The sequence below is a fragment of the Asterias rubens genome, chromosome 16 (genome assembly GCF_902459465.1).
Source record: "Asterias rubens chromosome 16, eAstRub1.3, whole genome shotgun sequence".
NCBI lineage: Eukaryota > Metazoa > Echinodermata > Asteroidea > Forcipulatida > Asteriidae > Asterias > Asterias rubens.
The window spans coordinates 2,988,650-3,002,497 of record NC_047077.1 but is presented as its reverse complement, the minus strand read 5'-3'; the positions used below and the strand labels follow the sequence as shown (position 1 = coordinate 3,002,497).

The 13,848-nt window shown below is 40.1% G+C and overlaps 2 protein-coding genes across 2 annotated transcripts in view; both read left to right on the top strand.

The window, feature by feature from the left end:
- The first annotated feature begins 5,265 nt into the window (after nucleotides 1–5,265).
- LOC117300984 (glutamate--cysteine ligase catalytic subunit-like) overlaps nucleotides 5,266–13,848 on the top strand; it is a 35,407-nt gene continuing 26,824 nt past the window's right edge. Inside the window, exon 1 of the mRNA XM_033784859.1 lies at nucleotides 5,266–6,428. The gene's annotated coding sequence lies outside the window, so the exon portion shown is untranslated. The remainder of the gene's footprint in view (nucleotides 6,429–13,848) is intronic.
- LOC117301029 (C-type lectin domain family 4 member A-like) lies at nucleotides 5,784–6,296 on the top strand. The gene has a single exon (XM_033784913.1). It carries the CDS (start codon nucleotides 5,784–5,786, stop codon nucleotides 6,294–6,296), a length of 513 nt encoding a protein of 170 aa, XP_033640804.1.

Below are 13,848 nucleotides of genomic sequence, written 5' to 3'. Positions count from 1 at the left end.
CAGGGGTCGATTTCTCAAAGAAATAAGGACTACTCCTAACTTAGTCCCTAGTGCTTTTATTTAAATGTATACCTGGATATCCCAGGGCCTCTGATAGTGCAGGGCCCGATTTCATGGCTCTGCTTACCGCCGAATTCTGCGCTTACGATGACGATTCCTCGCTTACGTGCAAGTGCCTAATTTCTGCGCTCGCCTTGTAAGCGTAGAATGCCTAGTAACGTGGAGTACGCACGCGCAGAAGCCAAGATTCGCCACTAACCCGTGAAATACGCTTGCCGTAAGCACAGAATTCCCTGCTTCCGTAAGCGCCAATTCTGTGGTTGGTTAAGGTAAGCAGAGCCATGAAGTTGGGCCCAAGTAGCCTCATGTTTATGTCATGCATGATTAGGCAGGACACGAGGCAAGACGTCAGATAGCTGGGTGTCACACCCTCTATTCTTTTTAGGCCTTTCCCAGAGTTTAGATATTGCTTACATAAGGGTAGTCAGACACCTCATTAAACTTTATTTATTTACCGTAAAACAACAGTATAGTCTGGAACCAAGACTGCCACCAAAAGGCGAACACGCCCCACACGATCGACTCCGACCAAAGGGTTCTTGGTTGAAAAGCTCAAAACAAAGTGAAGATTGATCTATGGAGATGCTAGATTGCATATTGCTGTGCAGCTGTGAGGATAGTAGATAAGTAACAAAGATGCAAGTAAAAAACCTTCATCGGCTGCAGACGGTGGTGAGTGGCAGTGGGAAGAAATTGCCGCACTGCCGGTATAGCCACGGATTTGACGACCGCGGAGGAGATGTTGCAGTCACTGCGTTGGCCGGTTATCTATTCCAGGCAGAGGTTACCGGTCATTTCGGCACCTTGCAAACTCGGCACCTTTCAAACTCGGCACCCACTAACTCGACACCAACTTAGCAAACTCGGCACCCACCAACCGGCATATGCCGAGTTTGCGAGGTGCCGAAGTGTCCAGATTGGTAATACCAATGGTATGATCCTCACATATAGAAGGAGAATTTGTAGGAATCACGAGCAGCATCATGAATTGGACAAGTGATGTTCCTCCGGGTGTTTGGTGAAGGTGTGGACACATGTGAACTGGATATTAATATCATTGTGGGGGATTTTATGCAGTATCATATGGCTCATCAGGCACCTTGTTAAACTACCCAGGTCGAGTTGGCTCAGCATTGCTCCATGGCGGCTTACGCCTCGCACAGCGAGGAGACGGAACACGATAAAGATAGGGTAAGTTTGTGAAGTATTCACAACTAACTATTTATTTTTCCTCTCTCCTTTCTCTGGATGCTGTAATCCTTTCTCAGGTATGAAACAAATTCAGTGGAAATTAGGGCGGATAAATTGGTGGCGAGGTGCGGAAAATTCATACACTAAAATGCTTAGACATGGGTTTGGTCATGGTTTTCTTTATGTTATTCTATTACTGCTGAAATTAGCGTAAAAACTGGTAACATAGTACTATGAAAAAGGCACTGGACACGTTTGTTTAAATTGTCGAAGATAAATATTCTCACTTGGTGTAGGCCTATCCCAATATTATGCATAAAATAAACCAGTGAAAATTTGGGCTCATTATATGTAATTGATTAATGAAAGAAAAATACTCTTGTTGCACAAAATGTGTGCTTTGAGATGCATGGGACAGGCTTAAGGTTCTCCACAAACATGCCAGGCAAGTTTGAGTAATATATAGCCCGAAAAAATGCACTGTTGTTTGGGCGCATGGCCATTTTTGAAACTCGCGCGGAAGGGCAATTTTTTCACGTAGCAACCTTTTCCCGGACATTGCCTTATTTTTCAATTTGCGTAGGATAGTTCGGGCGCAAACTTTCTTACCCCAGATGTGGTGCAAAAGATCTACGGATCATAGTATGTATTTGCTTTTGTTGTCCCTTGCCCATCTCGTGGTATATTGTCTTGTATTTTGTTTTGTACTGTTATGGCAAAAAAAGATTATAATAATTATAATTATGAAGTTATAATTTGTCCTTTGTTTGAAAATGGGTCTGCTCACACGAACGTAAGTTCAGAATTTCCTGTGACAAGCTTGGTCTCGTCCGCGCTATAACTTATGCTATGCCAGTTCGATAACTTATCATGTATGTACACGATAAGTTATCATGTACGTACGTGATAAGACTTGAAAAGTCCATAGCCAGGGAACATTAATTGCCTCGCGTAGACGGCTACCGATAATTTGTTGATGAGTATTTATTCAAGGATGACGACAATAAATATTTGTAATTGTTCTCTTCGGCGTTGATTTTTAAAGGCAGTGGACCCAATTGGTAATTACTCAAAATAATTGTTAGCATAAAACCTTACTTTAACGAGTAATGGGGAGAGGTTGGTAGTCTAAAACATTGTGAGAAACAGCTCCCTCTGAAGTAACGTAGTTTTCGAGAAAGTTGTTATTTTCCACGAATTTGATTTCGAGACCTCGGACTTAGATTTTGAGGTATCGAAATCAAGCATCTGAAAGCACACAACTTTGTGTGACGAGGGTGTTTTTCCTCATTGTTATCTCGCAACTTCGACTACAAATTGAGCTCAAATGGGTTCTCGTGGGTTCCTGGCTTCTTTTGTAAAAGCATCTCATAATTTATGTTCAGAATTTGTACTTATATTTTCAAATACCTCTGAGAGATATCTTTCTTCAAAATTCATTGACAACTTGTTAGTAATAATTGTAAAGTTTATTTCGGCTTGTATTTATTGTGTGTAAAAAAGAAAAAAGGATAATACACCGAAAATCACTGTCAATAGGGCTCGGTAGCTGAGTTGGAAAGGCACCTCTACTCTAATTCAACTTCTTATTCAACCCCTGCAGCACAACTGCAAGTTCAACTCTAGGAAACCAAGCAACAGGCAGACAACTTGACGGTAACTTTGGTCAAGTTTTAAGTTGCTTCAAACTTATTGACAAGAAAACAGGCATGTACCAGATGTTAATATTGATTCTGTGGTTCCTTAAACGACGTGTCATATAAAGTTGCTAAATAAAAGCATTGTTACAGAAATCCTTGAGGTCGTAGAGACAAATTTATCACGAGAGAAGTGTGCGCTGCGAAGTAAGTAAAGATGTGTAGAGAGCCATCGATAACCGTTGCTGACGAGTGACGTGTCATTTCAAATTATTTTACAGAAATCACTGGGGGCTGAAAATATTGATAATGGAGAGAGAAATTGAGAAGTTAGTGCAACAAAGTGAACATAACATCCAGAATTGTGAAGAACCGTAAAGAGCGATATTGATCTAACGGTAGCGGTTGATATATATTTTTTTAAATGCAACTCGATAAGTACTAGGGTGAATATGTGAGCAGATTGCTAGTTAGGTATCTGAACCTGTCACATCTGTCAATAATAATAATAATATCGAAGTCTTATATAGCGCACGTATCAACAAGGTATAGGCCTACTCATACGGCACTTTATTATATTATATACATTTTTACAGAAAATTATAGGTTATTGAAGTTATGAATTCTGAGACCCAATTATGTAGCACCTGATAGGGTTTACAAGGTGCTAAGGTGCATTCAGCAGCCACAGCCATGTTACCTGTTATTGGTTACGGCCACATTGGTTAGATAGCCAAAGTTACATCATTGCTGACGTTTCGTTTTAAAACCTCAGAAGCAATTCTACACAATGGCTAGAAAAATTGATCAAATAGACAGACAAATTAATCATGCGAGAAGTGAGTGCAGCAAAGTGAATAATAACATAGAATTGTGAAGTACCTTGACGCGCGGTATTGATCTATGTACATGCAGCAAGGGGGAGCACTAGGGCAAACCTTTATAACTTACTGCTTATTTTATTGTTTTAAAGGCACTGTACACGTTTGGTAATTACGCAAAATTTACATTAGCATAAAACCTTACTTGGTAACAAGTAACGGAGAGCTGTCATACAATGTAGTATAACACATTGTGAGAAACGAATCCCTCTGAAGTAAGGTATTTGTTGAGAAAGAGGTAATTTCTCACTAAAATGATAAAAGACCAGAAGCCTTTTATTCCTATCTGAAAGCACACTATTTTTTTAACAACAAAGGTGTTTGTCTTTCATCATTTTCTTGCAATTGATTCAAAATTTTCACAGGGTTGTTATATTATGCATATGTTGGGATATACCAGGAGCCTGTCTGGCATGAGCTGACCCCGCATGATTTAGCTCACAGATCGTCTCTTTTGTTGTTTTGCCAGCGTTGGCATTGGCAAAACAAAAAAGAGCTAAATCTGTGAGCTAAATCATCGGGGTCAGCTCGTGCCAGACCGGCTCTTTTGTTATTGACTAACGCTGGCATTGCGGTCGGGGCACCATACCCACGATGATGTCATCGTCAGCCAATCACCGTGCAGGAAAACCATGGTGTCTAATGGTTGATTTTTTTCGTAACGGGAGTTTTGGACTACCGGTGGAAATCGCTGTATCCTGACTGGACTAGCTCGATCCAGTCTCGCTTTTAACATTTCCGGCAAGACTATGAAATAATCTATCCATATTTACTAATTGGGCACTTGCCGATATTCATAACGGGAAAATTTGCCGTGTTTTTGTGACTTGTTTTCTTTCTTTTTGAAGCCATTTTATACGTACAATATTCTCTTTTTAAAATTTGAGTTGCGTCGGTTTTTTCATATATAACGACAGATATGCTCTTCATTTCAATTTACTGGTACATTATTTTGGTTGAGAATTTTCAGAAAAGGCCGAAAATGACCGAATTCCAGAAGCCCTGTTGACTAATTAAATATTCACACGGAGGTCACGCACGAAATACGATGAATAATTTGGAGATAAAAGGAAAGGAAATTTAGTGACCTGCGGATTGACTGTTCAGCACAGATTTTGAAATACATGTAAGTTTCAAAATTCAGCTCAAACTTGAACACATTAATGACATCATTTTGGCCTTTCCATGTGGTCTTGAAAGGATGATAAAGCGCAACATTGAAAGAACGGTTCCATCAGATGATATCATGATGGTATTCATGTAAAAAATAAAGCCATTTGTATAAACGAGGGGTGGATGATAATCACATATATATCCGTGGTGAGTTGTTTTTAAACCAATCACAACGCAGTATTTGCTGTACGTCACTGATGTAGACTGTGCCAATTGGAGCCAATTTTAGCTGACTTTACATTGCGGTAGGTGCCTTTGGCTATCATAATGCAACGCTTCCTTGGAGTGGCGGCGACAACTCAGTATTCCTTTTTTCAATTGGAAAACCGTTGTTTTGGAAACCGATCTTGGCACAACTCATCGGTGTGATTAGTTGAGTGGGATGCGGCCACGATACAACAGGTTGCAAAAATACCGTCTTTTGAGTGGTGTTTGATTGAAACAATTACAATCTATTGTGTTTAAATAGACATTTTTCTAAATTGAGTATTAAAAAAACATCACTATTTGGCGCAAAAACCTCATCATACAGACTGTGGATTGATTTCGCTACGAGCCGTGTCTTACCCCAGTTCGGATACCGCCTTGGACAAAAACATTTGGATTATGTTTTCAGTTCTCAAATGATAACGTGTGAATGCTGCAACTTCTTAAACCAGCAAGCAAGGATGCTAGAGCTTAACAATCTGTTCTTTGTAGTCTTTTCATCGTACCAAAGTGCAGTGCTACAGCTACTTTTGATGAAAATCAACCGTTTTCAATCATGAACAAACGTTTTAAAGGTTCGTGTTTTTAAGCCATGTAGCAGTGGTTTGTGATTTTGTCAGCAAAGACGGCAATCATGTTTTCAATAACCTTGCAGACTATTTTACTGACTTGCTTTCTGATTTACATCATACCTGGTAAGAGCCAAGTGTGTTTGACATTTATTGACCCTTGCCCAACATCTTGGCACCTGTGGGGAAACTCTTGCTACATAATCACCGAGACGATCGTGCCCTGGGCAAGCGCTAGAGGCGAGTGTACCAAGCTGGGAGGTGCCCTTGTTGCCCCACGGACAGTCCAAGAAAATGACTTTATTGGGGCATTGATTCCGGCGGGCAAGAATGCTTGGATCGATTGTGTTCTAGATGGGAGTGACGTATGGGTTTGCAAAGATGATGGTGAGGAGGTCCAGTTAAGGAATTGGGACCTTGGGTGGTCGCCACGGCAGCCCGATGAAGGGCGCCAGAGGTGTGCCGTCATACAGCGTGAATGGAGCTTTCAATATCTGTGGCATGATCACTGTTGTAACATAGACCAACGATCAGCTTGCAAGAAACCTGCAGGACCAAGATATATCTTCGATGAGTAAACGAAAAACAAAACATTATGCGAATCAGACGAAGAAAACCCCCCAGGATAAACCGACTTCGCAGGAGACATTAAGGCAACAAGAATCAGAAGCGGTTTAGAAGCCGTTTTGCAAGAAAATAACAAATAAACTGTGAGTAATCCTCTTGTATATTGGGAAAACTCTCCTCAAAAATTGTCAATTTATTTCGATTCAAATCAAAGAAGGCAACATTTCTAAAATAAGCGCGTAAAATTCACTGCGTATCTTTCATTTGATCTTTCTCGAAATCGCAGTCATGAGAAATGTTATGGTTCTCTGAAAATCGGAGTATTTGGATTGAAACTGGAGAAGTATGGCACTATTTTTGTATGGAAATAAACTACTTTAGAGTGTGGTCATTTTTACTGACTTGTTTGTCAGGTTGTTCATGTGATGTACATGCTGTAGTATTAATGATTTATTAATTTTAAAATAATATCTTTTGAAGGTTTTTACCTGCATTAAAAGCGCATCTTGATTAATGTTCAACGAGGAATTGTTGACACCATCATTTCAGTATAATGGAAAGCCGCGCGAATGTGACGTACTACATAGTAACGTTATCCTTTAATTTGTCAAGGCCTTCGGGGCATTGACAGCTTCTTCAAAGGCAGGGTTTACTTTTGGTAATTACTCCTTCATAAGTATGACCATTTGCAAAGGGAAATGGAGAGATAGCTGTTGATACTATACAACATTGATTTGGGGTTGGACATAAAAAATGACTAAACATGCTAACATGTCGAAATGTAGTTTTAGAGAGAGAGAGAGAGGGGTGTAATTTTTCAAAGTAGTCACTTTTTGAAAGTAAACTCACTCCTGGCTCGAGAGACAAGTCTAACGATCTCAATCCAAAACAGTTTATTTTGAGCCAGATGTCGTGTTGCGATCGGCGACTACGTTTTTACACAATGAACGTTAATTGCTACGCAAGACTACACCTTTTGCCGGCTGGCGGTCAAGTATAGATGAGAGGATGACACCCTACAGTGAAGGCCTATTGTAGAAACGAATTTCTAATTTCCCTTTTTCAAAAATAAAATCTTAGGAGCGGTTCATTTTGTTTATGGTTGAGCAGCTCTGTGAAATCGGCCCCACCGGATCGAAGATTTCTTTATAATATTAAATTATAGCTTTGTGACCTTGAGTGGTCATTGTTATCCCTTCTTTCAATGATGGTAGCTAGAAGGAGAATTAAATAAAAAATTATTAACAACCTTTTGTGCGTAGAGGAAGTCCGTGTAAAGCTGGATATACACAACGTAGATTTTAACAGCACCGTATAAGTTAGCAGGTTGTTTGTTGTGATTTGTCTTGAAAATAAAGGACACGAAATAATATATCTTATGCACTCTTTGAAGCATTGACTTTTTGTTTTCGATAGTACTGTTGCTTACCTGTCAATACCCCTTTTTGAAAATTTAGGTGTAAATTTAGGGCTACGTTTAGGTCTGGCGACATCTAGGCTCAACTTTGGGCTATGGTCGGTGATTTGGGGCCCGGGCTACATTTTTAAGGTGCCGCACAACCGAGCATACCCACAGTGAACTTTTCGTTAGCTCTGTTTTATTCTTGGGGATTCAGTGAACCTTTCTGAGTCTAGTTATTCGATATTAGCAAATATTGTTTTACACACAATTTTACCGCGGTATATTCACTAAGTATACGACCACGGGAATGCGTGGGTTTTGATTGGCATACTACACTGCAGGGTTAAGGACTGACAAACGCTATACGCAACTTGACCTCGCTCAATCCTAAGAACTAGCTCCAACCGGAAAAATTTGGTTTTAAAAGTCTACACATAATTGTAAAAGTTAACTAAGGTTGGATACATTTTTTACTCTGGTTGATTTCAGGTTGATTTTTTTAAAGAATATATCATGGTTATATAATGTTGTGTTTGAGTTGAAGCTCTCCTCTGGCCGTTAATAGAAGATTGTCTCATATAATATAAGACTTCAGTTTTATTATTACTAAACCTTGATTCAGACTTGATAGTTTGCCTTTTCGACTGATACCAGATAACAGACAAAGACCTTGGTGTCACTCATAAACGACAATCACTTAAAAACGGCACTGCGGTCTGCCAGAGAAACAACAATCAAGTCTATTTTGGGCAGGTTTCCTTAGTGAAAGTAATAGGAGACTTTCCAACGCTAGGTGGCAGCAGACATACCGGGTAAATTTCCATTGTTTACGTAGTTCTGAACATGCGCATAATTCTGAGAACAATGGATTTACCCGGTAAGTCTGCTGCCCTCTATCGTTCCAGAAAGTCTCCCATTGGTTTTCGTCAATACAGGCACCACACGCGTGTGTGGCAACAGATAAAACTACAATTAGACTAGCAGCCATTTTTCGAAAATATAGTCAGTTCGTCGTGTCTCTACGTACCTTTCGTACCCCTTGGACAAAAGCATCTGGATTATGATTTCAGTTCTAACATTATTCACGTGTGACTGCTGCAATCTATTCATTGAAGTCGCTACAAGTGCAACGCTGCAGTAACCTTTAACGACCATCAACCGTTGTCAATCCTGAGTTAACTTTTTAAAAGTTCGTGTTTGCAGCCATGTAGCAGTGGTTTGTGATTTTGTCAGCAAAAACGGCAATCATGTTTTCAAACTTGAAATCTTTGCAGACTATTTTACTGACTTGCTTTCTGGTTTACATCATACCAGCTAAGAACCAAGTGTGTTTGACATTTATTGACCCTTGCCCAACATCTTGGCACCTGTGGAGAAACTCTTGCTACATGATCACCGAGACGAGCGTGCCCTGGGCAAGCGCTAGAGGCGAGTGTTACAATTGGGGAGGTGCCCTTGTTGCACCACGAGCAGTCCAAGAAAATGACTTTATTGGGGCATTGATTCCTGAACGCAAGAATGCTTGGATCGATTGCGTACTAGATGTGAACGACGTGTGGGTTTGCGTAGATGATGGTGAGGAGGTCCAGTTAAGGAATTGGGACCGTGGGTCGTGGACACGGCAGCCTGATGAAGGGCGCCAGAGGTGTGCCGTCATATCACGGGAGTGGAGTTCTCAACATCTGTGGCATGATCACTATTGTAATTCAAACCAACTATCAGCATGCAAGAAACCTGCAGGACCAAGATATATCATCACTGAGTAAAAGAAAAACACACATCACGCGGATCAGAAGAAGAAAAAAAAACCAGGTTAAACCGGTTTCGTGAAAGACATTTAGGCAACAAAACAGATCCTGATTTTATTGTTTGTAAAACGAATTTTGCCGTTGTGCGAGAATGAAAAATTACAACTCTCTGTACGGTTTCTGAGCTACCGTAAAGGTCCATACAATATGACCGTAGAGGTAGTTTCACAAGTTATTGTTCTATAACTAGTGGATTTGTCTTGAAAAGGATGTTGCTAAAGACGTCCTATAATATTTCAATGCATTATGATGTTGAAATCTAGCCGTAAAGCCGCGCATTTGGACACCTAGCAATAAGAGAAACTGTGCATGTGTTTCATTAAACAGCCGTCAAGAACTATTTGAGAATGAGGTTTCATTAGCAGTGTAGAGCAATGTAGCAACAGCTCGGCTAAACTTTTATTATTTTACAACCCCTCGACGTTTCGATCGGCATGTTCTGGTGGTATTCATGGTGAGTCATTTGTTAAAACGAGAGTGTGGATGGTGGACACCTATTACATGAATGTAGTGTATGATGATTTGTTTTGCATTGCAGCAGTGACATCATTTGTTTCCAAATGACAACTAAATTTACTGTCACTGAGGTTGACGGTCCGAATTATAGAGCGCCCCTAGCGCTGATTTTACATCGAGTTTCTGATGTAGCTTGAACAAATGACGTCACACTTCGAGGCTCGTGGTCTACGCTGGAGAGTGTTCTTAAGCCTGCGCCAATAATCTGACGGTCACGTGGTACAGATGTACCGTTGATATTGCATTCGTTTTGCTGTTGAATTAGACGAACACGTTTATACATCAAACACCATTATATGGATGTACAATACTGTAATACATTTACGTTGTATCCAATGATATCGCTGGTTCCGTAAAACCACATACCTATCTTTTATCGTTGCGGATAAAGACAGGGGACCAGTCCAGTGCCGTCGAGCTTGGACATCTGACGTCACTCTTTAACATCTGACGTCACTCTTGCAAGAAAGGGCGGGGACCAGTCTAGTGCGGTGATCATAATGTCAACCTATGGTGTTTGTTGTGGTTGTAGCAGCGACAACACATCAAACCGTTTTGGAAACCGGTCTTGGCATGACTCATCAGTACGATTAGTTGAATGGGATGCAGCCACGATAGCTGCAAAATACCGTCGTTTGAGTGGCGTTCGATTGAAACAATTACAATCTATTGTGTATTTTAAACAATATACATTTTTCAAACTTGAGTAACATCACCTTTTGGCGCCATTACCTCATCATACAGACTGTGGATTGATTTCGCTACGAGCCGTGTCTTACCCCGGTTCGGATACCGCCTTTGACAAAAACATTTGGATTAGGTTTTTGGTTCTCAAATGATAACGTGTGAACGCTGCAACTTTATTAAACCATCAAGCAATGATGCTTAAACTTACAGTCTGTTCACTGTAGGCACCTCATCGTACCAAAGTACAGTGCCACCGCTACTTTTGACGACAATCAACCGTTTTCAAACCTGAGCAGACGAGGTTCGTGTTCGAAGCCATGTAACAGCGGTTTGTGATTTTGTCAGCTAAAACGGCAATCATGTTTTCAAAAACCTTACAGACCATTGTACTGACTTGCTTTCTGATTCACACCACACCAGCTAAGAGCCGAGTGTGTATGACATTTATTGACCCGTGCCCAACCTCTTGGCACCTGTGGAGAAACTCTTGCTACATTGTCACCGAGACGAGCGTGCCCTGGGTAAGCGCTAGAGGCGAGTGTGACAAGCTCGGAGGTGCCCTTGTTGCCCCACGGACAGTCCAATAAAATAACGTCATTGGGGCATTGATTCCAGCGGGCAAGAATGCTTGGGTCGATTGTGTTCTAAATAGGTATGACGTGTGGGTTTGCAAAGATGGTGGTGAGGAGGTTCTTTTCAGGAATTGGGACCGTTTGTATTTGCCACAGCAGCCTCAGGGAGGGCTACAGAGGTGTGCCCTCATATCACGGGAGTGGAGTTCTCAACATCTGTGGCATGATCACATTTGTCTCGGGACACATCAACGAGCAGCTTGCAAGACACCTGCAGGACCAAGATATCTACTCGATGAGTAAACGAAAAACACACCACGCGGTTCAGGAGAAAAATTAAAAGAATTTTTAAACAGGACAAGTCGGCTTCGCGAGGGACATAATAAAATAGACAACAAAATTGACCCTAACTTTGTGTATAAAACGAATTTTTCCAATTTGCCAGAATGATAAATAGAAATTGCAAACCACCTTGCGGTATATGGTTTACCATAAAGGCCTACACATAATGTTAAGTTAACCGGATTATTTATATTTTGGTTTGAAACTGACGAAGTATATTACCGAAATATTGTGTGGCAATGAAGTTACTTGCGTTGTGGTAAATTTGTACATAGCAACCATTTACTGTCTTGTGATGTAATAATATTAAAGTATGATTGAGTATGGTTATTTGTTTACACCTGGGAGCAAAGAAAAGGATCTGGTTTTTGTTTCTCCCTTGTCTATGAAGCAGTGTTTACTCAGTACTTTCCTGAGTCACTTGAATATATAAAATACACCAACATGCGTATCACTCGGGTGGGATTCGAGCCACCACGTTTGCTTAAAGGCAGTGGACACTCTTGGTAATTGTCAAAGACTAGCCTTCACAGTTGGTGTATCTCAACATATGCATAAAATAACAAATCTGTGAACATTTGAGCTCAATCGGTCATCGAAGTTGCGAGAAAATAATGAAAGAAAAATAACCCTTGTCACACGAAGTTGTGTGCGTTGATTTCGAGACCTAAAGCTCTAAATCTGAGGTCTCGAAATCAAATTCGTTGAAAATTACTTCTTACTCGAAAACTATGGCACTTCAGAGGGAGCCGTTTCTTACAATGTTTTATACCATCAACCTCTCCCCATTACTTGTCACCAAGAAAGGTTTTATGCCAATAATTATTTTGAGTAATTTTTACCAATAGTGTCCACTGCCTTTAATAGAGCACATGTAATGCAACTAGACCATCGAGTAAGCCCGATGGCTAGTGGCAGTTCGAATCCATATATTTTTAGCAGCAGGTAATGAATGCCGGGGATAAAGAACAATATTTACTGTTTTTAATCGTTTGTGCTATAGACGATGTGACCTATGTTTACATTCAAACCGCCCTCTGTTGACAAAACACTATATACGTCATGTTTCGCCGGGCACTGAGCTGCGTAGTCATAGTAAGATTGCGTACACTTTCTAGCTGGCTGCCAAAACACAAAGGTTTTGCCCGGCGGTATGCGCGCGAATCATGTTATGGTTTTCGTGTGACGTCAGAGGTCACATCGTCTTACAAACCTCTCGGTGGAATATTATTAGGGGCAGTCAGTATTTCGGATATCGGAGCCTACGTTTTTCGTATACAATGAACGTCGCCAGTCAAGACTACACTTTTGGGTTGGGCAGGAATATGATGACGCACATCGGTGTAGGTCTATATGTAAAAGACAATTGTAATATTATTTTTCCTCTATTTAGAAATAAATTCGTGGGACCAATTAATTTTGTATGCTTGAGCAGCTCTGTGAGATAGGCCCTACGGATCGGAGATGTCATATTAATATTTAAGTATCGCTTTGTGACCGTGACGCTTTTATAGAAATAAATTCGCCAGTGGTCATTGTTATCCCTTCTTTTATAGGAGGAGAAATATTTTTAAAAATTATATATTTAATAATTAATTAGCAAACAACCTTGTGTAGTTTAAATCTGGATGCATTGAAACGTTAAAGACAGTGGACACTATTGGTAATTGTCAAAGACTAGTCTTTACAGTTGGTGTATCTCAACATATGCATAAAATAACAATAGCTATTATATTATAGACAGTATAGTTTTGTGGTGGAGAAGCCTCATACATTGTTTGACAAATTTTCTCAAATTCAGTTTCATATTTGTTACCATGTTGTTGTTTTTTGCAGTTTTTGCGACCGTTTTACGGGTTGTTTGTTTTGATTTGTCTTGAAAATAAAGGAAATGAATTAGATCTAGTATTCCCTTTGAAGAATTGATTTCTTTTTTCGTCGATAGTTTTGTTGTCAATGCCGCCTTTTAATGCTGTGCATAATCTAACATATGCATAATAAATAACAAAACTGTGAAAATTTGGGCTCAATAGGTCATCAAAGTTGCAAGAAAGTAATGATAGAAAAAACACCCTTGCTGCACCCTGTATTTTCATATGCCTATAATAAAGGGTTTCAAGCCTGAAGTCTTTTAATATTTGAGTGAGAAATTACCCCTTTGTCAAAAAACTATGTAACTTTAGAAGGAGCCGTTTCTCACAATGTTTATATACACTATCAACAGCTCTCCATTGCT

Bases quoted from the DNA above. Each gene is read 5' to 3' on its own strand.
- LOC117301029 (XM_033784913.1), top strand. From the start codon at position 5,784: ATGTTTTCAATAACCTTGCAGACTATTTTACTGACTTGCTTTCTGATT.